Source organism: Erinaceus europaeus, chromosome 7, assembly GCF_950295315.1.
Source record: "Erinaceus europaeus chromosome 7, mEriEur2.1, whole genome shotgun sequence".
NCBI lineage: Eukaryota > Metazoa > Chordata > Mammalia > Eulipotyphla > Erinaceidae > Erinaceus > Erinaceus europaeus.
Window position 1 is genome coordinate 16,661,398 of NC_080168.1, and position 24,016 is coordinate 16,685,413.

General features: G+C 50.7%; 1 protein-coding gene across 23 annotated transcripts in view; it reads left to right on the forward strand.

The window, feature by feature from the left end:
• The window catches only part of TNS1 (tensin 1), a 254,731-nt gene that overhangs the window by 221,467 nt on the left and 9,248 nt on the right, over positions 1 to 24,016 (forward strand). For 11 of the 23 annotated variants that reach the window (XM_060193921.1, XM_060193925.1, XM_060193927.1 and 8 more), the window contains 7 exons: positions 426 to 464; positions 9,740 to 9,941; positions 12,578 to 13,650; positions 17,177 to 17,263; positions 20,236 to 20,367; positions 20,770 to 20,862; positions 22,768 to 22,845. In XM_060193921.1, coding sequence (XP_060049904.1) covers positions 426 to 464; positions 9,740 to 9,941; positions 12,578 to 13,650; positions 17,177 to 17,263; positions 20,236 to 20,367; positions 20,770 to 20,862; positions 22,768 to 22,845 — 1,704 coding nt within the window. Of the gene's footprint in view, positions 1 to 425; positions 465 to 9,739; positions 9,942 to 12,577; positions 13,651 to 17,176; positions 17,264 to 20,235; positions 20,368 to 20,767; positions 20,863 to 22,767; positions 22,846 to 24,016 lie in introns of those variants that run through there. The other 12 variants (XM_060193937.1, XM_060193928.1, XM_060193916.1 and 9 more) reach the window with 4 other exon arrangements.

The window sequence follows — 24,016 nt, forward strand, 5'->3', positions numbered from 1 at the left end:
CTCCCTCAGGAAGTGTCTGCATGGCCAGGGACACAGGGTCACCAGGAGAGGGAAAGGGTGGGGCTGCTCCTGCCAAGCACTCCTGCTTGAGACTCAGCAGGCTGAGACAGGGGTCTGCAAGAGGGCCAGGCTTGCTCCTGGTGGAGAGGAGGACCCCTCAGATTCTATGCCTTCTGCCTCATTGAGCCCACACTGGAGTCCAGGGGTGCTGCCAAGAGGAGACCTTTCCATCCCTGGGGCTGCTCTGTGGTGAGCTGCCTCTGGCCTCCCTTTTCCCCAATGACTTTCTCAACTCCCTTTTCTCAGATAATCCTCTCAAGAAATAATCCCTGTTAATCCTCTTTCTCTGTCTCCTTTTTACTCCTCATCTCCTGCCTCTCTTTCCTGCCTCTCCTTGCTCCTCACCTCTACTCATCTTCCCCCAGAGGAAGATGAGGGGAAGGTAGTGATGGAACTTCCAGAAGGTAAGTGTGGTTTTGCTGTGTGACTGCATCTGCTTCCTGGGGGCTGGAGCGGCTTTTCTTGAAGAGCCAGCCTTGGTCTGTCTATCCCAGGGCTGTCTCTCATTCTTTATTTCTTATCATTTTGTTTTTTAAATTGATGTCACTCATGTTGGTGAATTACAAGACTATGCATGTTTTCAGTGAGCCATTTCATCACTCCTCAAATAGTGTATTTCCACACCTAGCCCACCACCAAGGTGTCCATCCCTCACACCCGCCACTGTCCATAGGATCTTCCTCCCCCTAAACCCTCTGTCCCCTCCTCTTCCTATTTGGTGACCTCAGTTCTGTACCCGAGCCTCAGAGTTTGATGCGGTCTGTTCCTTGATTCATTTCCTCGTGTCCCACCTATGAGTGACATCATCTGGTATTTTTCCTTCTCCTGAGTTGTTTCACTTAGGGGACCCCCACCAGCTCCATCTGTGTTGCCACAGGAGGCAGGTGCTCATCCTTTCTCATGGCTGCAGAGTATTTCGTACTGTGGCTGTGCTACTTCTTTATTGGCTTGAGTTGTCACTGTAAATAGCGTTGCAACAGCTCTCTTCTCTGACTGAGTCTCAGATGACCAGGCACCAGGCATGTCATTTTCAGGGCCCACCCCTGGTGATGAGCTGTCACCCTAGGCACCTTCTGAACCCTAGCTGCTAGGCTCCAGTGTCGCATATTCAGTGTCCTTCCTGCCACTTCTTTTCTCTTGAGGCCCTGGGGCACATCACCCCATTTCTGGGATATGTTCCACATACAGGGTTCAGAGCAGCCTCCCACCACCAATACTTGGGACTGACAGCTGCTCTGGGTCCTCCTTGTGCATTGTGGGAGGTCTCACAGTGCCCTTGGCCCCTCCCCGGCACATGCTAGTAGTACTTACCCTGTCATGGTGACCAGAAGTGTTCTCGACATTGCAGATGTCTCTGTAGGACAGTCACCCCAACTTGGAGTCATGTTACTGAGCCATGAGCTGCCCTCTTTAGCACTCATTTTTTGCTTTTATTTATTATTATTTTTGTTGTTGTTGTCACTGGGGCTTTGCTGCTTCAACCTGATTTTCAGATAAAGTTACAGAGAGAGAACTACTGGAGCTGGACTTGAATGTGAGCCACCTACATGGCAAAGCAGGTGCAGTATCCAGGCATGCTATCTTGCAGCCCAAATTTTTTAAAAATATTTTTTATGGGGTCAGGCGGCAGTGCAGTGGGTTAAGCACGCATGGCACAAAGCGCAAGGACTGGCTTAAGGATCCCGTTTCAAGCCCCTGGCTCCCCACCTGCAGGGGGGTAGCTTCACAAATGGTGAAGCAAGTCTTCAGGTGTCTATCTTTCTCTCCCCCTCTGTCTTCCCCGTCTTCTCTTGATTTCTTCTGTCCTATCCAACAACAGCAGTGACCACAACAATAATAACAACGATGAGTGCACTAGGCAGTGGTGCACCCAGTTGAGCTCAACTCTCACATTACCATGTGTATGGACCCCAGGTTCAAGCCCCCACTCCCCATCTGCAGAGGGGAAGTTTCACAGGTGGTAAAGCAGGTCTGCAGATGCCTGTTTTTCTCTTGTACTATCTCTCTTCTCTCAAGTTCTCACTGTCCTATCAGATAAAATAGAAAAATAAATAAATAAATAAATAAATAAATAAATAAAGAGAAAAATGGCCTCCGGGAGCAATGAATTTTTAGTGCTGGCACCAAATCCTAGCAATAACCCTGGAGGCAATAAAATAAAATAAGTAAACAAACAAACAAATAACAAAACAAAAACACCCACTGGAGAACCTGATCTTGACTGGAGAAACATGATTTCAAGGTGACTGGTATGAATTAAGGGGGTCTGGTGGATGAAGTATGTTCCATGTGAAGGGAAAGAGCAGGTGCAAAGGCCCTGGGGTTGCTAGAGGCATTGCACAGTCAGTGGAGCTGGGAGCTCAGGGGAGCCGCAGGCTGGAGCAAAGGGCTCTGAGGTGCAGAGCTTTGAAGGCCAGACCAGCCACAGGGAGGAGCCTGGTAGTGTCATTGCAGTTTCATCTGGCTTAATCATCATAGTAGCACCTGGAGAAAGGTGGGATGGAGGGCATCTCACTGAGGAGGAGGTGACGTGTAGAGAAGCAAGATGACAGAAAGACTTGTCCAGGCAGGGGGAGGCTAAGGGCTCACGCCAGGCCAGCACATGAAAAAAGCTGTCCTTTTCTTTTCCTCCTTCTTTTCTGTCACCAGGGTCATTGCTGGGGCTCAGTGCCTACATGACTCCACCATTCACTGTGGCATTTTTCCTCTTATTTCTTTTCTTTTTAATATTTTATTTATTTATTTTTGATAGAAACAGAAAAATTGAGAGGAAAGGGGAAGACACTTGGACCACTGCGTCACTTATTTGTGAAGCTTCCCACACACACTGCAGGTGGGGGCCTGGGACTTAAACCTGTGTCCAACCCCTTTCTTTCTTTCTTTCTTTCTTTCTTTCTTTCTTTCTTTCTTTCTTTCTTTCTTTCTTTCTTTCTTTCTTTCTTGTAGAGATCCAGGGATGGAGAGAAATAGAGAGGGAGAGAGATTAGAAAGACCTGCAGCATTGCTCCACCTGTTATGAAGTTTCCCTACTGCAGGTGGAGACAGAGGGACTTAAACCCAGGTCTGTGCTCCATCAGCTGAGCCATCACCAAGCCCCAGGCTGTCTCTTTCTATGCGATTATTCTGGGTGCATCCTCCAGTCACTTTACTGGGCATGGGGACCGGACATTCCTCTTCACGCAGAAAGTAGAAGAAAGAGAGCAGCGGCCAAATACCATGTGGGCATCAAGAGTGGAAACATGCCAGGGTATTGCTGAAAACTCTTCCCAGGGGGATGTGAATGGGGGCTTTCAGATCAGACTGTATTTTTTTAAATTGATTTAATTATGATAAACAAGTCGGTTGGATGGGTACAATTCCCACCATCAAAGTTCCACATTCTCTACCCTCCACTGGAGGCTTTCCCATTCCTTATCCCTCTGGAAGCATGGATGCAGGATCACTATGGGGTGCAGAAGGCGGGAGGCCTGGCCTCTCCAATTGCTTCTCTGCTGGCTGTATTCTTCTGTTGACTAGAGTAGACCAGGACACATTGGCCCTTGGGGAAGGCGCTGGCTACCTCTGGGGATTCCCTCTGGGGAATCTTCCTGTTTCAACATCCTTGGTGATGGGTGGGCTTTGGCACTGGGGGTTTTAGGGCACCACCACAGGTGTGGATTATTTGAGCCCCTACTGTGCACCTAATCCTGGGTTGTGAGACAGGCAGGGGAGTCAAGGTGACTGAGCCAGTCTGCTGAGGACAGAGATGCCAGGGGGTGTCTCAGCATCAGTGGAGGTGGGAGAAGGGAGCAGAGTGTAACAGAGACTCAGATGACTTGATTATTTTATTTTATGTTTTTAATTGCCATCAAGATTATTGCTGGGGCTCAGTGCCAACACTGCTAATCCACCACTCCTGGTGTCCGCCCCCCTTTTTTGTTTTTAATTTTCTTTCTATTTTGTTTTGATAGAACAAAGAGAAATTGAGACGGGGGGGGGGGAGACAGAGAGGGAGCAAGACACCTGCAGACCTGCTTCACTGCCCCTGAAGCCTTTCCCCTGCAGATGGGAAGCAGAGGCTCAAACCCAGGTCATTGTTCATGGTAATGTGTGAGCTTAGCCAGGTGCGTCACCACTTGGCCCCCCTTTTGTTCTTTTTTTTTTTTTTTTTCTGCCAGAGTTATCACTGGGGTTTGGTGCCTGCAGGATACCACTACTCCCAATGGCCATTGCTTTTTTTTTTTTTTTCTTTAATAGAGGGTGAGAGACAGAGAGAGAGTGAGAGATACCTGGTGCACTGCCCCACTGCTCATGAAGCTTCCCCTACACCACAGTTGGAGATGAGGGTGTGTGGCTTGAACCCAGGGCACTGTTCATGATTATATGTGTACTCTACCGGGTGAGCCACCACCACCACTGCAGCTCAGTGTTTCATTCTGAAATTAGACCCTTTGTGTGCAGGGAGGTTGTTCAGTGGTGGAACACAGGACTTGTTCTCATGAGGGCCTGAGCTCAGACCTGGACATTGCATATGCCAGTATGATACTCTGGTTCTCTCTCCCTCTTTCACTTTCTCTCTCTCTCTCTCTCCCCCCTCTCCCCCCTCTCCGTCCCCCTCTCTCTCTTTTTCAGTAAAGACTGGTTTTGACTGTAGTTGTATGACTATATACCTTTGTAAAGAAAATCCCAAAGTTTTATAATTAAATAAAAAAGAAAGAAAGAAAGTGGGTGGGAGAGAAAGAAAGAAAAATAAAGGAAAGGAAGAAAGAAATGGGAATGGAATGAGGAAAGAGAGAGAGAGAGAGAGAACTTCTAAGTTCTGAGACCTGGAATTCAGGCAAGAATTTCTTTACTTCTTTCTTCTCCCCATTTATACAACCTCATTTTACTTGGAGTGGGAAGGTCCCTTCACTCCACGCCTCTCTTGGGAGGACACATGCTACCATGTTCAAGGACCCAGGTACAAGTCCCCTTGGTCCCCATCTGCAGGAAGGAAGCTTCAAGAGCGTGAAGTAGGGCTTCAGCTCCATCTCTATCTCCCCCTCTCTCCCTCACTCTTTATCTCTCTCTATTTTTCTCTCTCTCTAGCATCCCTTTCCCCCTCGTTTTCTCTCTGTCAAATAAAAAGAAAGGGGGAGGGGCTGGGGAGGCTGCCAGGAACAGATGGCCTCTCAGGGGCCGGGTGGTGGCTCTCCTGTAGGACACATTGCCATATCTAGGGACCTGGACTCAAAGCCCTGGTCCCCACCTGCAGTGGGGAAACTTCATGGTTGTTGGAACACTGTTGCGAATGTCTTTCTTTCTCCCTCCCTTTCTTTCTCTACACTTCTTTCTGTCTCTGCCATAAATTTAAATAAGATAAATTTTAAAAAGAAGAAACAGAAACATGTCTGCTGGGAGTGGTAGAGTAGACACTGCAGGCACTGAGTTCCAGCAATAACCCCCAGTGGTGGCCAAAAAAAAAAAAAAAGGCACTGGAGGGTGTGGATGATGAAGAGCTGCTGGTGCCTGGTGGGGCCACATTTCTCCTGGGCCTCCAGCAGCCACTCAGGATGGGTTTGGGCTCCTGGAATGTTCCGCATGGAGCACCCTCCCTGGCCCCACCTCTCCTGCCCTGCCCCATAATTTGGTGGGGAGGAGGAATATGGCAAAAGAGGGAGTGGGGAGACAGCAAGGGAAGCTGGAACTGGCCAGGCGGGGGGCACAGGTGACACTGCTATTATCAGCTGTGAGCACTGGAATCAGCCAGGAAGAATCAGGAGGCACTTTCCTGCCTCATGTCATGTGATCTTGGCCAGACAGGTAAGTGTTCACCTTCCCATTTTACAGATGAGGCGTCTGAGCCCCAGGCCAGCCCTCCAGGAAGTGAAAAGAAGGGGGAACTGTGTTAATGTTTTTTGTTCTTGCTCCATATCATCCTGAGGTGAGGGAGAGGAGAAAGTGGGGTGGGGGGAAGAGAAAGCAGAGAGAGAGAGTTAGATAGAAAAAGGAATCTGAAGTAGGAACCCCATTCTGAAAACTTAGGAAAACTGAGCTTGGCACACTGATGATCATTTAATTGGGGGTTCCTGCCCCACAGCAGCCACTTCACCATCAGTGGATTTTCCTTAGTGCTCCCCACGGTGCTCCTATGTGGTGTCGGGGAAATGAACCCAGAGGCCCTCTGCACACTATGTGTATACCTTATCTGGCTTATGGTGGTTCAAGTTATTGAACCTGGGACTTCAGAGCCTCAGGCATGAGAGCTTTTGTAGAACCAGTATGCTGTTTCCCCGCCCAATAGTTGGCTGTTGTTGTTGTTGTTGTTATCATTATTTTAATTGTCATCAGGATCACTTGGGGCTTGGTACTTGCATGTCCAATCCACCACACGTTCCTGGTGGCCTTCTCCCTCCCTTTTTTTTTTTTTCATTTTATTTGATAGCACAGAGAGAAATTGAGGTGAGAGAGAGGAGAAAGGGGGCGGAGGCGCTATTTATGGCTGAAACCCTGCTTCACTGCTCTTGAAACTTCCTCCCTACAGGTGGGGACCGGGGGCTTGAACTTGGGTCTATGTATGCTCAACTAGGTGTGCCACCACCTGGCTCTATAGTTGGTATTTTGAACAGTTCTTTAATGGACTTGGAAGTCAAGTAACTCCCCAAAAGTCCCTCCTGCTCTGAGTTCATGAGAGGTGAGGGTGGAGTGGAAGGGTATATCACTCTCTCCTGATCTCAGCCTTGGAGATGCAGGAAGGGGGAGGCAAGTGGCTGGTAGACCAGATGATCAAGGGAGAGACTGGTGGGAGAAGTGGGGGAATAGGAGAGGGGAAGGAGGAGGAGTGGGCCTCTGGAAGGCCCAGGCTGCTAGCCCAGGAGCTGTCTCCTGCCACCAGGGAAGGTGGTGGCAGCTGTTCCCCAGTAAGCGGTTCTGCCCTCCCAGATTCAGACAAGATCAGGTGTGTTCAAGGTGGTATGGCTGTAGACCTCTCCCACATTCAGAAGCTTTGAGAGCTCTTTTGGTTCTGTCTGCCTCAGGGTCCAGTGGGAAGTGGAGAGGGAACAGTGAGATTACTGCCCGAGGAATGCAGCTCTTCTAGAGCTTTCTCAAGTCTCCTGATAGCCTGAGAATTCTTTTTCAAAAACGTTTTTATTTATGATGGAGAGAAATCAAAATGCTTAATTCTGACATGTGCAGGACTGGGAATAAAACCCAGATTCGTATGCATACAACTCCTGTGTTCTACCCACTGAGCTATCTCCCCGGTCACTTACTGAGCTGAGGTCACTGTGTGGAGACCAGAAACCATTTATTAGTGGGGACTCAGGCAAGCAGGCCAGAGGGGAGCCAGAATCCCTGGGCCCTAGGCGTGGCTGAATCCAGGCTCTGGGACAGGGTGGTATGGCCAGCTTATCTCCCTTTCCTGATGGTACAAGAGGGTATATATGAGCGGGGCATGTAGCTCAGTGGTAAAGCCCCTGCCTCATATGTCTGAGGCCCTCGCTTTGATCCCAGCGATCATTCTCAAAAGAAGGGCTGCGTGCATGTGTTTATAGCATGGTTAAGTTACTTCTCCAATTTTGGAGGGCTGGCAGGAACCAGAAACTGGAGCAACCAAGCAAAGTGTGATGGAAGCTATTGCAAAGGTGTGGGCAAATCAGTGAGAGACAGAGAAGCGCTCTAGCAAGAGGGAGGAGACTGGGTGGAACCAGCAGAGTGGGGTTGGAGGGGCCCAACCTGAGCTGAGCTGAGGTCTTGAGTAGAGGGATGCAGTGACTGGTCCTGTGCCCTCCCTCTTGCCAAGACCACTACCGTCTAGAGCCCTGTGGTGAGGACCCTGGCTGGCCTCTAGGGATGAGGGAGCAGGCTGGGGAGTGGATGGTGGGAGAAGATGTCCTTGTGGATTTGTACTTGTACCCTGGGGATTCAGCAGGAATTCCAGGGAAGGAGCAAAGTGGAGGTGTGCCCCCTGGGGGGTCCTTAGTTATTCTGCACCTTAGGGAGGGCAGAAGGGAAAGGTCATTCACCCCCTGATTTATAGGCCAGACATATATGGAGGTGCCAAGTGCTGCAGATACCTAGCAACCAGTACTCCCTGGGTGGCTACTTAGATTTTGAGAGCCTGAGGGAACCTAGGAATTATTAGAGAATGTGACCCTGGGCCTTGAAGGACAGGGGAAAAAGGAATGCCCACTATTATCTCTGTCAGTGTGAGCCCCTCTGATGGTCCCTTTGCCAGGTGGGGTGACCCCAGGCCACAGAGCCAGTCCCCCAACTAAAGACACTCTGAAGCTATCAGCTCCTGAATTCAAGTTGGTTCTGTATTAAGTGGGGGGGCTTGGGAGGGAGTACTGAGGAGATAGATGCTAGGCCAGACTGTGTGGGTCCCCTGACCAGACCATGTGGGTTGCCAGACAAGGGACTTAGATTCTGCCAATCCTCCTCTCCTCATAGAATTGTTTGCTAGTTCTGTCACTGAATAGTTGTCTCTCCTTTGGCTATTGGCTGGAGTTCTGTTGGGCAGGCAGCTCAGGGGATGGGGAAAAGGAGGTTCCCTGTGAGGTTGTGGGCTCCTCCCTAGGCCGCCCAGAGCCAGCTGCATGACTCACTGGACCATGGTGCTAGAATCTTCTGTCACTGGTTGCCTGTATGTTACAGGAGCAAATCTCTTTTCCTCTCAGCTAAGGAGCTGGGCTCGATCAGGGCTTAGCAAACTATAGCAGCACCCCCAGCCCACCACTGCTGGTGATTATAAATAAAACTTTATTATAACAGGGCCACACTCTGTTTTGCATCGCAAAACAGCAGAACTGAGAGGTTATAGTAGGGACCCTCTGACCCACCAAAACTGAAATACTTGCTCCCGGGTGGGGGTGTTAGAGCATCCCGACAGCCTCTGCTTGGTCCAGGGAAAGGTGCCTTTGCAGCCAGTGTGGCCTGGGGCTGCTGGCAGGTGCATGGATGGTGGTCTGCCTGGTAGAGGAGGGCTTTTAAGGAGACCTTGCTGACTTTGGTTCATGAGGACTCCAGCTTTGGGAGCTCAGGTCTCCTGTGCATCCCACACCTGCTGTTGGCTGTTACTCTGCTCACCCCTATTCTCCATTACTGCTGATGGTTAAAAACTGAGAGACAGGCAGCAGCCTCTACTCTCTGTGAGTTGGGCTCAAGTGAACCACCTGCTCCCTATGTCCAGAGGTCTCTGGGCCTGAGGTGCAGAAAGCAAGCTTGGAGGGCATCCAGGAGGCTGCATTGTGCAGAACACTCTTGTCTACATGGAGATTTTCTCTGAGAGGAGGGCACTCTGCAGCCAGCATCAACTCCAGTTCTGTGTCTCCAGCCCATTTCTGCCTCTGCCCCTGTTGTAGACAGAGTGTCTCCCAAGGGAGACAGGACTCTGCCTGGATTTGAGGGGACAGAAATGTCCTCTAACCCTGAGTGTGTCCCTGGAGAAGCCCACCCTGATTCTGCATTCTGCACTGTGTGGGCCCATCTCAGGGCTGGTTACTGACCATCCCTGCCAAGTGGCCCTTCTGGCATCTGTCCTCTCTCCACGCCCTCTGATGTTGGGATGCCGGGAAGTCTGGGAGGAATACTGAAAAAGTCCACTTGGTGGACTTTTATGGAGGTGGGGGACCTGGAAGGCTGGTTCCCAGGCAGTTTGGGTGGGTCCACATGCCCCCACAGGACTGTGCTCAGTGTCTGTCTGTCTCCTTGTCCCTAGCAGAGCCCCGGAGCTACGTCGAGTCAGTGGTGAGGACTGCAGTGACAGGGCCCCGAGCTCAGGACCCCGAGTCCAAGAGCTTTACTGCTCCCACTGTCCAGGCCTACAGCCACGAGCCCCCCCTGAGGAATGGGACCCTGGGAAGTTCCTTCGTCCCTCCCAGTCCCCTCTCTACCAGCAGCCCCATCCTCAGCGCTGAGAGGTAAGTGGGGCCGGAGGGCTGGGTAGCCAGGCTGGGACAGGGGGCTGAGGCCTCTCAATGGGCAGGGGTTGCTTCCAGAGACCAACAGTGGGGGCACAGGGAGAGACACCCCACCCCCACCCTGGAGCACTGCTTCAGATGCTGGTTTCATTTCATCCTCATAGCAAGCCTTTAAAATTTTTAAAATTTATTTCTGATAGAGGAAGAGAAATTAAGAGGGAAGGAGAGATAGAAAGGGAGAAAGAGAGACACCTGCAGCCCTGCTTCACCACTCCTGGAGCTTCCACCCCTGCAGGTGGGGAATGGGGACTTGAACCTGGGTCCTAGAACATGGTAATGTGTGCCTCAGCATCCAGGCTATTAGTGACCCCGTTTGAGGTGAGTACTGTTGCTCTTGCTGAGTTTCAGAAGAGGAAACTGAGGCACAAAGGGGCAGAGTAGATTTTCAGCCCTACAGCAAAACAGGATTCTGAAGGTGTCTGATTCCAGACCCCTGTCTCTGCCCACCCCCATACCAGGCCTGTGCTCTGTGCCTACCTGGTAGGTGCAGGAAGGGTGCCCAACGTGCCCAAGCAGATGCAGAGGGAGGTGGGTTCTGGAGGTGTTAGTGCAGAGACCAGAAGGATGTCTAGAATGTGTTAGAAGGTGAAGATGGGAGGGAGGACATTCTAGAAGGACAGCACAGCAGAACGGAGGGCTGGGGGCATGTTGGCTATGAGGGGCTATGGGCACACAGCTGCCAGAGAGACCTGTCTTGATGACTAGGCAGCTGGCATTCTGGAATTGGGCAGGAAGGCCTCCACCATGCTTGGGAGTGCAGTATGAAGCTGGGGGCTAGACCAGCACAGGTGAGACAGAAGGTGGTAGATACAGGAGGATTCCCCCCCCACACACACACACACACAACACACACTAGCTGGATGCTCCACCTGGATCTTATCCCCAGGAGGAGACCCACCACTTTTCCCAGGTTTCCCCATGTCCCCCAACTTCCTAGCTTGGGGCCTATGTAGTATGCCTCCAGGTCAGGGCTGGCGGGGGTACTAGGTAAACAGAGGAAGTTTCCTTCTGCAGTCTGGGAAATCTGAAACCTCATATACCTCCAGCCTATCTTTCCTGCTCCACAGTTTTGTTTGGATAAAGACAGAAATCACAAGCCAAAAGGAGAGAGAGAGAAAGAGAGAGATTCTCCTGCAGCACTGTTTCACCACTCATGAAGCTTCCCCCCCCAGCTTTTAACAGGGAAGAGGATCCAGTGCAGAGGTTGACTCTGCACAGAGAGGGCATTGTTTGAAAGAAAAGGGCTACTTGGCCTGGACACACCCAGTTAAGTGCACGTTACAGTGTGCAAGAGCCCAGGTTCAAGACCCTACTCCCCACTGCAGGAGAGAAGCTTCACAAATAGTGTAGCAGGATTGCAGGTATCTCTCTCCCTCCTTTCTGTCTCCTCCTCCCCTGTCAATTCTGTTCTGTTCTGGGGGTAGGGAGGGGATTTTGATTTTGTGAAAAGGAAGCCCAGACATGAGGAAGTTTTCACCATTTCTCACTTAGATCCCCAACTCTGGTGCTGGCTCCTCCTGGGATTAGCTGGACCCTGGACCCTGGATCCTGGGATTAGCTATTCTCCCTCAGGAGCATCTCCCAGAACTCCACTGTGGTGCCCCCAGCTCTGCCATGACCCTCACTCCTCAGCATCTAGACTATTCCAGAGAAAGAAGTGGCCTGTCACTCTGGGCCCTTCTGGGATTTTGTCCTGGCCCCTGACCTTCTCCCTGCATTTGGCTCTGTCTTGGTCATACACCTCACACCCCTTGGGCACTGAGCTGGGCCACCCTGACTTAAGTGCTCCTGGGGAAGGGAGGCTCATCACTGTGGGAGGCAGGAAGCTCCAGTTGCAGAGGCTGGACAGGAAACCTTCCCTCATCAGCTGCCCTCACCTTTGCTTTTTGGGTGTCAAGAGCCCACCTCCAGTGTAACCAGTGTTTAATGATTATGAGAGCACACCTGGGGGAAACTGAGTCAAGGCAGGGATAGCTCAGAGGGAATAGGAGGAAGGTGAGTAGCATCTGTGCTACAGCTGGTGACGATGGGACAGCCACCTTCTGCTGAGGGGGGTGGGTGGAGAAGCAGACCTTGCTTGAGTTTGTGGCCCTAGAGTCAGCTCTGTATGCCATGGGTACAGCATGGGCTTTGGAATCAGACCCAGATGAGTTGAAACCCGGGTCTTTGTTTTGTTGTTGTTGTTGTTTTAAATATTTTTAAATTTAATTAATGAGAAAGACAGGAGGAGAGAGAGAGAGAAAGAACCAGACATCACTCTAGTACATGTGCTGCCAGGGATTGAACTCAGGACCTCATGCTTGAGAATCCAGTGCTTTATCTACTGCGCCATCTCCTGACCACTGTTGTTGGTTTTTCATGAGCTGTGTGGCTGTGGGCTGATAGCAGAGGCCCTCTGAGCCTCAGTTTCTCCTTCTGAGGCTTCATGAGGGGGACTCAGCCCCATACCCCTCTGCAGGCTGGTGGGATCTTGTTGTCCTGATTCAAGATGGGAGCCCGTCCATCGCTGACTAGTGTATGATGTTGTTCTCATTCTCTCTCTCTCTGTCTCTCTCTCTCTGTCTCTCTCCCTCCAGCACTTCCATGGGGAGCTTCCCCTCCGGCGAGAGCAGCAGTCAGGGCCACTGGACACCCACCCAGCCGTATATGGACCCCAGCTTCCGCTCCGGCAGCCTGGGCCAACCCAGCCCCTCGGCACAGAGAAACTACCAGAGTTCCTCGCCGCTCCCAGCCACGGGCAGCAGTGGAGCTTACAGCAGCCCCGACTACGCCTTCCAGCCATTCAGCACCCCTGACGGCCAAGCCAGGCCTCCATTTAGCTCGGCCGGTGTCCACCCCGTGCCCGGGAGCCCCCAGGCACGCCACCGGACAGTGGGCACCAACACGCCCCCCAGCCCTGGCTTTGGCCGCCGGGCCCTCAACTCCGGCATGGCCACGCCTGGGAGTCCTGGCCTCAGTCACCGCCAGGTGATGGGGCCCGGAGCTGGTTTCCATGGCAACGTGGTCTCCAGCCCCCAGAGCAGCACTGTGACCACTCCGGGGAGCCCAGGCCTCGCCCGGCATCCAGGGGTCCACCAGTCCTCAGGCCTCCATGGCAGCAACCTCGTGGCCACTCCCGGGAGCCCCAACCTGGGTCGGCACCCTGGGGTGCACCAAGGCAGCCTGGCCTCAGGTCTCCATGGCAGCACAACCCCCAGCCCTGGGAGCCCCAGCCTGGGCAGGCACCTGGGGGCTTCTGGCACTGTGGTGCCTGGCAGCCCCAGCTTGGACAGGCACACAGCCTATGGTGGCCACTCCACCCCTGAGGAGCGCAGACCCGCACTATCCCGGCAGAGCAGTGCCTCAGGCTACCAGGCGCCCTCTACACCCTCCTTCCCTGTGTCGCCTGCCTACTACCCGGGCCTGAGCAGCCCTGCCACCTCCCCGTCGCCTGACTCGGCTGCCTTCCGGCAGGGCAGCCCCACACCAGCCTTGCCCGAGAAGCGGAGGATGTCCATGGGTGACCGCGCGGGCAGCCTCCCCAACTATGCCACCATCAACGGCAAGGTGTCCTCCTCACCTGTGGCCAGCGGCATGTCCTCCCCCAGCGGGGGGAGCACCGTCTCCTTCTCCCACACTCTGCCTGACTTCTCCAAGTACTCCATGCCAGGTGGGTCTGCCCCGGGATATGGGCGTCTGTCCCTGTCTCCCCAGCTCCCTTCTGTTGTCTCAGCACCCGGTTCTGGACCGCTGACCCCAGGGTCTCAATTTCCTCATTTGCATCATGGCATCATAGGTGTCCTTGAAATCACTGTGGGGACAGCAACAGTGATGCTACTGTTGAAAATGTCACCACCTCATTCACCACTCGTTTTCCCAGCCACCCCAGGAAGTAGGCACCGCTAACCCTGCTCCCCATATGTGCAGACTGAGGCACAGAGACTCTATCTTCTCTCCAGGGCTGCACAGCAAGTGATAGCCAGCCCAGGCTTTCCATCCAGGCCTGGGACTCATCTTAACACACCTCCTAATATCCAGGGTCTCTTGATTAGCATGTGCTTGGCCATACACCTTCCAAACCTGGGCCTCTCTGCCACCTACCAGTGCTTTGTCCCTACCCTAAGGACACTAACAATAGATTCAACAGTTCCAGGTCTGTGTCCCAGGGCCTAGCGTCAGTCTTTTAAAAAAAATATTTTATTTATTTATTTATTATTGGATAGAGACAGAGAGAAACTTTTAGAGGAGAGAGGGAGATAGGGGAAGAAACGAAGATACTACTTGTGAAGCTTCCCCCCTGCAGACAGGGACGGGTGCGGTGGGGGGGGGGGGGGAGCTGGTCTTAAACCCAGGTCCTCATGCATGCTAATGTGTGTGCTCAGCCAAGTGTAACACTGCCCAGCCCTCCAGGGTTGGGCATTGTCTCCAGAGCCTGGTTTCTCCTGGCCTAGCTCCCCTGAATCCCACATAGGTCCTCACTTGTCGCCAGGACCTGGCATTTTTGCCTCACTTAGGGCTCAGCATCAGAACATTCCGGTCCAAGCTTCAGCTGGCCTGCAGCTTCTCAGCAGTCCCCCACCCCCACCACAAGGGCTGTGGAGGAGGACTCAGAATGTTCCATGCATCTAGGTCTGGGTTCTGGCTGCTGAGTTTCTTTGCATCTCCCTCCTGGGTCCTGCCAGGCCGGGACACCCACCAACAGAAGCCCTGCATGTCCTTGCTTCCTGTGGCCCACCAGTGCCATCTGGTTCCCAGCCCCTCTCCTTGGAGGACTCAAGCCTTCTAGTCATTGGGCCATTTCCTGTTTCCCACTATCTCTTCTGCTCAAAATAATCACAGGAAGGTGGGTGGGGTTGTAGCTGCCTCTGACAGCTCATTAGGAGGGAAGACAGTGGGTCATGGGTCCTGGGGCTTGGGGGGGGGGTTGGCAGAGGCTGTTTGCAGCAGCCAGCAAGGACCTAGCTGTCTAGCCTGAGGTCCAGCTGTCAGGAAAGTGAGCAGAGTTCTCTTCACTGTCCTCCAGGGACAGAGCCCAGGCACCTAGCAGGGTGCAAATTACAAGCTGAAGTGAACACAGCACCAGGCATGTAGCTCAGCCCTCTTGTGCTCTGTGCCTCAAATGTCAACATCATGAGCTGGGCAGGCTCCCCCAGACCTGAGTCTGTCCCTGCAGGCAGCACTGGAATGCTCCCTTCTCCTTGGCCCTTGTCCTCTTTCTTTGGTGCCCAGGAGTGTCTTGGGTACTGAGCTATGTCTTACTGAGGAAGGTCTCAGAGGGTCTTGCCTTGAGCCCCCTGTGTGGCTTGGGTCATCACTCCCCTTCTCTGGAAGCACCATGGAGCTGCAAGAAGTGGGTACAGCAGTGGCTTCTAAATACTTTTTTTTTGCTACCAGTGTTATTGCTGGCATTTGGTGTTGGCACAATGAATCCACCACTCCCAGTGGCCTCTCCCCCCCCCCCCCGTTTTATTTGATAGGACAGAGAGAAATTGAGAGGGGAGGGGCAGAGAGAGAGGAAGAGAAACAGAGAGTCACCTGCTTCACTGCTTTTGAAGCTTCTCCCCTGCAGGTGGAAACTGGGGCCTTGAACCCGAGTGCTTGTGCATGGTTACGTGTGAGCTCTGTTGGGTGAACCACAACCCAGTCCTGGCTTCTAAGTTCTGAGTCAGCTGTGCCATCTGTGTCCCAGGCAATAATGACTGTTTTGGCCTATAGAATATGGAAGCCAAGCTTTCCACAAGGAGAGTGAGGATGGGACTGGGAAGAAGTGGACAGAAGGGTATTTCTCTGTCCTCCTATTCAAGGTGGGCCTGGTAAAGTTGGGGAAGAATTGAGGCTGTGGACAAAGGGCTGGAAAGTGGGGTATCTGAGCCCCATGGAAGGGAAGTTGCAAGGAGAAGAGGAGCATCCTGTGAGGTCTTCCAGCAGGAGGGCTACCCCATGGCCATTGATGGCTCACAGGAAACAGGAAGGGGAGAGTAGGCAGCTCTTTGGTCCTTCTAGTGATGCTTAGGTGGGGTTTGAGGAAGCAAACCTTCCATGTTCATTTCCTAGTACCACAACTGGGGATCCCGAGCTTAGTGGCTTAAGACAACAAAAACACATTCTTTCACAGCTGTGGGGGGTTGTATTCTCCAGCATGCCTTCTGGAGATGGAATGAGAATCTGTCCAGGATGCAAGGGCGTGGCTCCAGTATCTTCATGTGGCATCATCCCCATGTCCCTGTATCTCTTTCCCACTCCATATAAGGGACTAGGGTCTTCCCTCTTCTAGTTTGACTTTGAAAAAAGTTATTATTATTATGTTTACAAGAGCACTACTCAGTTCTGGCTTAAGGTGGTATGAGGGATTGAACCTGGGATCCCCCAAGCCTCAGATTCAGTCTGTTGTAGAACCACTACACTATGTCCCTCACCCTCCACATGACATCATAATTTGATCTTGTCTGCAAAGACCCTCTTTCTGGATAAGCTCATATTCCCAGCTTCCCACACTGTGGGCAGGGAATAAAGGCTTGAACCTGGGTCCTTGTGCTTTGAAACATGTACCTTCAACTGGGTGTATCATCACCTGGATCCTTTCTTTTTTTTAAATTTATTTTTTTATTTTAAAAAGGAGACATTAACAAAACCATAGCATAGGAGGGGTACAACTCCACACAGTTCCCACCATCAGATCTTCGTACCCCATCCCCTCCTTCCCTGATAGCTTCCCATTCTGTATCCCTCTGGGAGTATGGACCCAAGGTCTTTGTGGGATGCAGAAGGTTGAAGGTCTGGCTTCTGTAATTGCTTCCCCGCTGAACATGGGCGTTGACTGGTCAATCCATACTCTCAGTCTGCCTCTCTCTTTCCCTAGTAGGTTGGGTCTCTGGGGAAGCGGAGCTCTAGGACACATAGGTGGGGTCTTCTGTCCAGGGAAGTCCGGTCGGCATCATGCTGTCATCTGGAACCTGAAAAGAGAGTTAACATACAAAGTCAAACAAAGTGTTGAACAGTTATGGACCTAAAGGCTGGAATAGTGCAGATGAAGTGTTGGGGCGGGGGGGGGGGGGTCACCTGGCTCCTTTCTTTGTATTTTTAAGAACCAGAGCATTACTTTGCCATATGTGATAGATGCCAGTGTGATTTTCTTTTTCTTTTTGTGTCATTTGGTTCTTCCCATAATGCTTTCTTTTCCTCTCTTTCTCCTTCAGACAACAGCCCTGAAACTCGGGCCAAAGTGAAGTTCGTCCAGGACACTTCCAAGTATTGGTACAAGCCAGAGATCTCCAGGGAGCAGGGTGAGTGTGAGGTGACACCAAGGTCCTTCACTGGGCTGGGACACAAGCAGGTCAGCCCCCTCCACAGCAGGTGAGATGGGTCCCAGAGAGGTGGGCTGGGATTGAAGTCAGACAGCAAGAAGCCCCTCCCCACAGTCAAGTGTGGACACCACCAGTGGTGGCTATAGGCGTTCTTTTAAAGGCTCTTTAAATCACTTGTCAGGGACGGGGCAGTAACACAGCAGGTTAACTGCACATGGCACAAAGCACAAGGACCAGTGTAAGGATCTTCGTTCGGGCTCTCGGCTCTCCACCTGCAAGAATGTTGCTTCACAGGTGGGAAAGCAGGCCTGCCTGCTTTCTGTCTTTCCCTCCTTTCTCGATTCCTTTCTGTTCTATCCAACAACAGCAATAACAACAACAAGGGCAACAAAATGGGGGAAAATAACTTCCAGGAGCAGTGGATTCATAGTGCAGGCACTGAGCCCCAGTGATAACCCTCTAAGCAAAAAAAAAAAAAAAAAAAAAAATCACTTATGTTGGCTCTCTCAACTAAGTTGAAGGTCAGCCATGACCACAAGAAGCTTTAGCTCCCCACCTAAAAAATGTGGGAGATCTTTGCACAGCTTTTGTTCTTTTTTAAAGTTCCACTTATTTATTATACTTATTTATTAGATAGAGACAAAGAAACTGAAAGGAGAGGAAGAGAGACACCTGCAGTACTGTTTCACTGCTTGCGAAGCTTTCCCTCCAGCAGGTGGGGGCTTGAACCTCAGTCCTTGTGCATGGTAACATCCATGCTCAACTATTTGTGCCACTGCCTGGCCCCTTTCCTTTTATTTTATTTTATTTTATTTTATTTTATTTTATTTTATATGTCTCCAGGGTCATTGCTGGGGCTTGGTGCCTGCACCACAACAACACTGCTCCCGGAGGCTATTTTTTTCCCTTTCGCTGCTCTTGTTTTTTTTAATCATTGTTGTGCTTATTATTGTTGTTGCTATTGCTGTCGTCATTGTTGGATAGGACAGAGAAATGGAGAGAAGAGGGGAAGACAGAGAGGGGGAGAGAAAGATAGACACCTGCAGATCTGCTTTGCCCCTCTTGAAGTGACCCCCCTGCAGATAGGGAGCCGGGGGCTCAAACCAGGATCTTTATGCCATCCTTAACACTTTGCACCATGTGTGCTTAACCTGCTGCACTACTGCCCTCCCCTCCCCCCTTTATTTTTAAGTACCAGAGCCTCACTCTGCCTTATGTGATGTTGGGGATTAATCTTAGGACCTCAGGCCTGAGAATCTAACACTTCAGCCACTGAGCCACCTCCTGGGTTGCAGGTTTTTCCACATTTTATGTGAAAAGGACTTTTCAGGGTCCCAGGGGAGTCTGTGGGTGCAGGAAAGGGTGTTGTTCCATGAGCAGTCCAGACTATTGCCTGTTTTTGTCAAGTTTGAAATTTGAAACAGTGTTTGTTGGCCACTTAGGTGCTGCTATGGCTGCTTTTTTGTTTTTCCTTTTCTCTCTCTCTCTCTCTCTCTCTCTCTCTCTCTCAATTTTAATGCCACCATGGTTATTGCTGGGGCATGGTGCAGTATGAATCCACTGCTCCCGGTGGCCATCTTTCCTTTTTTTTTTTTTTTTTGTTCTATTTTGTTTGACAGGATAGAGAGACACTGAAAGGGAAGGGGAGATGAGAGAGGGAAAGAAAAAGACAGACACCTGCAAATCTGCTTCACCGCTACTGAAGTATCCCCACTGTAGGTAGGGAGCAGGGGCTAGAATCCAGGTCCTCGCACATGGTGCTATGTATGCTTAACTGGGTGTACCACTGCCTGGCCCCTTTCTTTCTTTCTTTCTTTCTTTCTTTCTTTCTTTCTTTCTTTCTTTCTTTCTTTCTTTCTTCCTTCCTTCCTTCCTTCCTTCCTTCCTTCCTTTCTTTCTTTTTTTTGTAGTTCTTAAGATTTTATTTACTTATGAGAAAGATAGAAGGAGAGAGAAAGAACCAGACATCACTCTGGCACATGTGCTGCTGGGGATTGAACTTGAGACCTCATGCTTAAGAGTCCAAAGCTTTACCAGTGCACCACTTCCCGGACCACTCCTCTTTTTCTTTTAAATTATTGCCACCAAGGTTGTTGCTAAGGCTCAGTACCTGAAGAACAAACCTACTGCTCCCAGCAGCCATTTTTTTTCTTTCTTTTCTTTTCTTTTTCTTTCTTTCTTTCTTTCTTTTTTTTTTTTTTTTGCCTCCAGGGTTATTGCTGGGGCTTGATGCCAGCATTACAAATCCACTGCTCCTGTGGCCATTTTTTTTTTTTTTTGGATAGAAAAGAGAGGGGAGGGGAAGATAGAGAGAGGGAGAGAAAGATATAGACACATTCAAGCTGTTTCACCGCTGGTGAAGTGACCCCCCCCCTTGCAGGTGGGGAACTGGGGGCTCGAACTGGGATCCTTGCTTGGTTCTTATGCTTCATACTATGTGTGCTTAACCTGGTGCACCACCACCTGTCCCCCACCATATTTTTTCTTTCCTCTTTTCTCTCTTTATGTGATAGGACAGGGAAGTTGAGAGGGAAGGGGAGGAAGAGGAAGAGAGACAGAGCGATACCTGTAGCTCTGTTTCAGCCTTTGTAAAGCTTCCTCCCTTCAGGAGGGGAAGGGGGCCAGGGGCCTGAACCTGGGTCCTTGTGCATGGTAACATGTGTGCACTCAACTGGGTGCATCACCACCCAGCCTTGGCCATGGCTACTTTAAAGCTGCAATGCCAGGGATGTAACTGTAGTAGTGCCTTCCAGCTGGTTCCAGAAGAAGCTGGTCAGTTAGCCCAGGAGGACCCTTAGGTGTGCTCAAACCCACTCTCAGGGAAGCTCTCCTCCCAGAAGGAAGAAGGAATGAGCTGAGCCTCAACTGGCCCTGCTGGGTGGCAGTGAGGCCAGTGCAGTGTGTGTGCTTCTCATTTCCTCCTCTTCCCTCCTCGCTTCCTCCCCATCCAGCCATTGCCCTCCTGAAGGACCAGGAGCCTGGGGCCTTCATTATCCGCGACAGCCACTCCTTCCGGGGCGCCTACGGACTGGCCATGAAGGTGTCTTCTCCCCCAACCACCATCATGCAGCAGAATAAAAAAGGTACCTCCACCTCCTGCCCAAGCTTGGATATGGTCACCTGGACTTAGGGCTCACTGCAGTACCTTCAGATCTTGGGGTGCTGGGAGATTGTCTTGGGGCTCCACAGGTCTCCAATCACCCTGATAAACTTGACTGTGCAGAGTCCTGCTGAGTCTTGAGCTTGGTGATTAGCCATTGTGGCAGAAAAAAGGAAAGCAATTTATTGGGGGGGGGGGGACATGAATAGATTTTCTGGAAGGCTGGGATGGGAGCAGTGTGGTTTCCATTCCAGGAATCTGGACTGTGTTATATCCATGATTCTTCTTTGTGTCTGAGCTCTGGACACTGGAGACTCATGGGATGGTACTAGGTATGGGTGGGAGGACACCTTGCTAAATGACCAAACCCCCCCCCTTTCTCTAGGGGACATGACTCATGAACTGGTGCGGCACTTCCTGATAGAGACGGGCCCCAGAGGCGTCAAACTCAAGGGCTGCCCCAATGAGCCCAACTTTGGTGAGCTGTCCCCCATTCCCCCACACCCTATGCCTCCTTTGGTCTCCAGGGTCTACTTGAGGTGTCACAGCCCTATCTCAAGGTCCCTCTACATCCTCCTTCTACACCCCACTTCTGCCTGCTCCCCTGTCAAAGACTCAACAGAGAAGGTGGACGGGGGCTTTCTTTCTCTGTGTCTTGCTCTTCTGCCAAGTCTCTGTATGTGTGTATTCTCTTCCCTTTGAATCTCATTGTCAGTATAGTCCAAATAGCAGTTCTCTCACAGGTTGCTGTGACTGACCACCCGCTATGTGAATGTCCCTCTCCTGGGACCTACTGTCACATCTGGTCTCATCACAGTCCTCTGTGGTGGGTGTACTTGCCCCCATTTTGCTTTGGTCATGAGGCAGCAGAGGCTCATGGAAATCAGACTGACTCAATAGCTTGTAGAAGTGACCCAACTGGGATTTGATCCCACAACCCTCTGATAGGTGCCACTGTCCTGAGAATGGGGCTCCAGCATCTGTGGAGGAGGTGGGTGGGGAGAGACTCAGGAAAGAAGCTGGGTTAGGAGCTGGGCAGTGGTGCACCCAGTTAAGCACACATAGTACTAAGCATAAGGACCTGTACAAGGATCTGGGTTCAAGGCCCTGGCTTTTCACCTGTGGCAGGGTGGGGGGGCACTTCACAAGCTGTAAAGCAGGTCTGCAGGTGTCTTTCTCTCCCCTCCCCTCTCAGTTTCTCTCTTTCCCATCCAATAAAATGGAAAAAAATGTCTTTAGGAGCAGTGGATTCATTGTACCAGTACCAAGCCCCAGACCAAAAAAAAAAAAAAGAAGAAGAAGCTGGGATGAACTTTATAAAGCAGAGTTAGTTGTTGGGCAAACACAGGGCTGTGGAGTCGTAAGAATCCTCTCTAGGATCTTGCTAACAAAGGGAGAATGAAAAAAATGAATATGCAACTTTGAGTAAGGAAGAGGTAATAAAGGGGAAATTTAAGTACACAGTACGAAGTCCGAGGATTGGCATAAGGATTGCGGTTTGAGCCCCCAGCTCCCCACCTATAGGGGGGTTACTCACAAGCGGTGAAGCAGGTCTGCAGGTGTCTGTCTTTCTCATCCCCCTCTCTGTCTTCCCCTCCTGTCTCAGTTTCTCTCTGTCCTATCCAACAATAACAGCAGCAACAACAATAGAAAGAAAAATGGCCATAAGGAGCAATGGATTCATAGTGCAGGCACCGAGCTCCAGAGATAACCCTGGAGGCAAAAAACAAAAACAAAAAAAACCCTAGGAGAATGCTCATGCTTTGGCATTCACAAGGAACTGTGTTTGAGCCCTGGAGCACCATGCAAATGGGAAGCTTTCTAATTGGTAGAAAAGGACTCTGATGTCATCTTTTCTCTCTTTCTCACACACACTCTCTCACTTTCTGTCTCTCACAATCTATCTAAATAAAAAAAAAAGTCTGAGGGAGTGGGTGGTGGTTTACCCAGTTGAGTACATGCATTACCATACACAAGGACTTGGGTTCAAGCCCCTGGTTCCCACCTGCAAGAGAGAAGCTTCCTGAGTGGTGAATTAGATCTTTGGATATCTAGCTTTCTCTCTCCCTCTCTCTCTTCTTCCCTTTCAATTTCTCTCTGTACTATCCAATAAAATTGGGGAGGAAAAAGTGAAACAATGGCCACCATAATGCTGGCACCCAGTCTCAGCATAACCCTAGGGGGAATAAAAAAAATAAAAATGAAAAAGAGTCTGCTGAGAGCAATGGAAGCTTGCAGTCTCAAAGCCCCAGTGAAAACCCTGACAGCAAAGGTAAACAAAGAAATAACAAACAAACAAACAAGATGAAGAGTTTGACTAAGGAAGATGGGCTGGGTGGGCTCCTGGTGACACTGCCTTGACATGCTGTCTCCCTCCCTGCAGGGTCCCTGTCTGCCCTGGTCTACCAGCACTCCATCATCCCACTGGCCCTGCCCTGCAAGCTGGTCATTCCAAACCGAGGTAGGAACCCGAGACTCTTGCTCTCTGGCTGCTGAAACACAGGCTGGCATTGGAGGACTGAGGAGGAGGGTCATTGTGCCAATCTGGGGAAACCCAAAACCACTTTCCTTTTTTGTTTTTCTATTAAAAAAGGAGAGCTTATTTTAAAAAAATAATAACTCCAGAAAAACTCTCTTAGAGGCTTGAAGAGATTCATACCAAGCTCTTGGACTAAGCCTCATCCTAGGGGCAGCTGAAGAATTGGGAGATAGTCATGGGGAGCCCCTTGGCTGGGGTATCAGTGGACCGGGCTACAGGAAGGTAATGGGAAACAGATTCAGGAGTTAGAGTGTCCTGGTGTGGAAGCTGGTCTGAAATGAGAGGAGATAGCTCATTTGTGGGACTTTTGGAGAAGAGGCAGCTTATTTCTTCATGGCCTGGAAAGGGGGTAAGGGGGGAGGTCTCAGATATCCTCAGAGTTTCTAGTCTATGCGTCTGGGAGACTGTTCCCCAATGAAAGGGACACTGATCTCTGGCAAAAGGCAAGTCCTCTTTAAATTGTGGGTAACTCGAATGGAAGCAAAGTGCTCCTGGTGTGCAGGGTGAGAATTGGAGACACCAGGACCAGCTGAAGAGACTTTAGCTTCCCTCTGAGAAGTGTAACAACTTTGGAGGATGGTGAACAGATGCCCTCAAACCCTTCAAGGTTCTGTTACCCAGGCCCCAAGTACATGGAACCTCATGAGGAGATTGTGACCCTGAACTTAAGGGTTAGAACTGGTAACTGGGGTACCTTCTTCCTGTCCTTTCTGGACCATACCAGAGTATTCAGAAGTAGCTCTGAGACTTTCTTCCTCTCTGTTTTGGAACTCTTGGGGTCATGCCCCCACACAAAGCCTCTAGTATTATTTGACCATTTCTGTCTCCAGATCAAATTCACTGAATTTTTCATGATAATTGGTTACTGTTATTAGCTGAACACGTTCAAATACAACTCAAATGCCAGGATTCTTCCTACACATCAAGATGCTAATTAAATTATGTGTCTGCAGAGTTTACCAGAGTCATTGCGCTGTTAACAGATGGTTTGATATCACCCTTGAAATAAGTGGTTCTCAAAGGGTGGTCCCTGACTCAACAGGAAATATAAAAATGCCACTGTCTTCAAACCCCACCTAATCAGAGGCTCTGG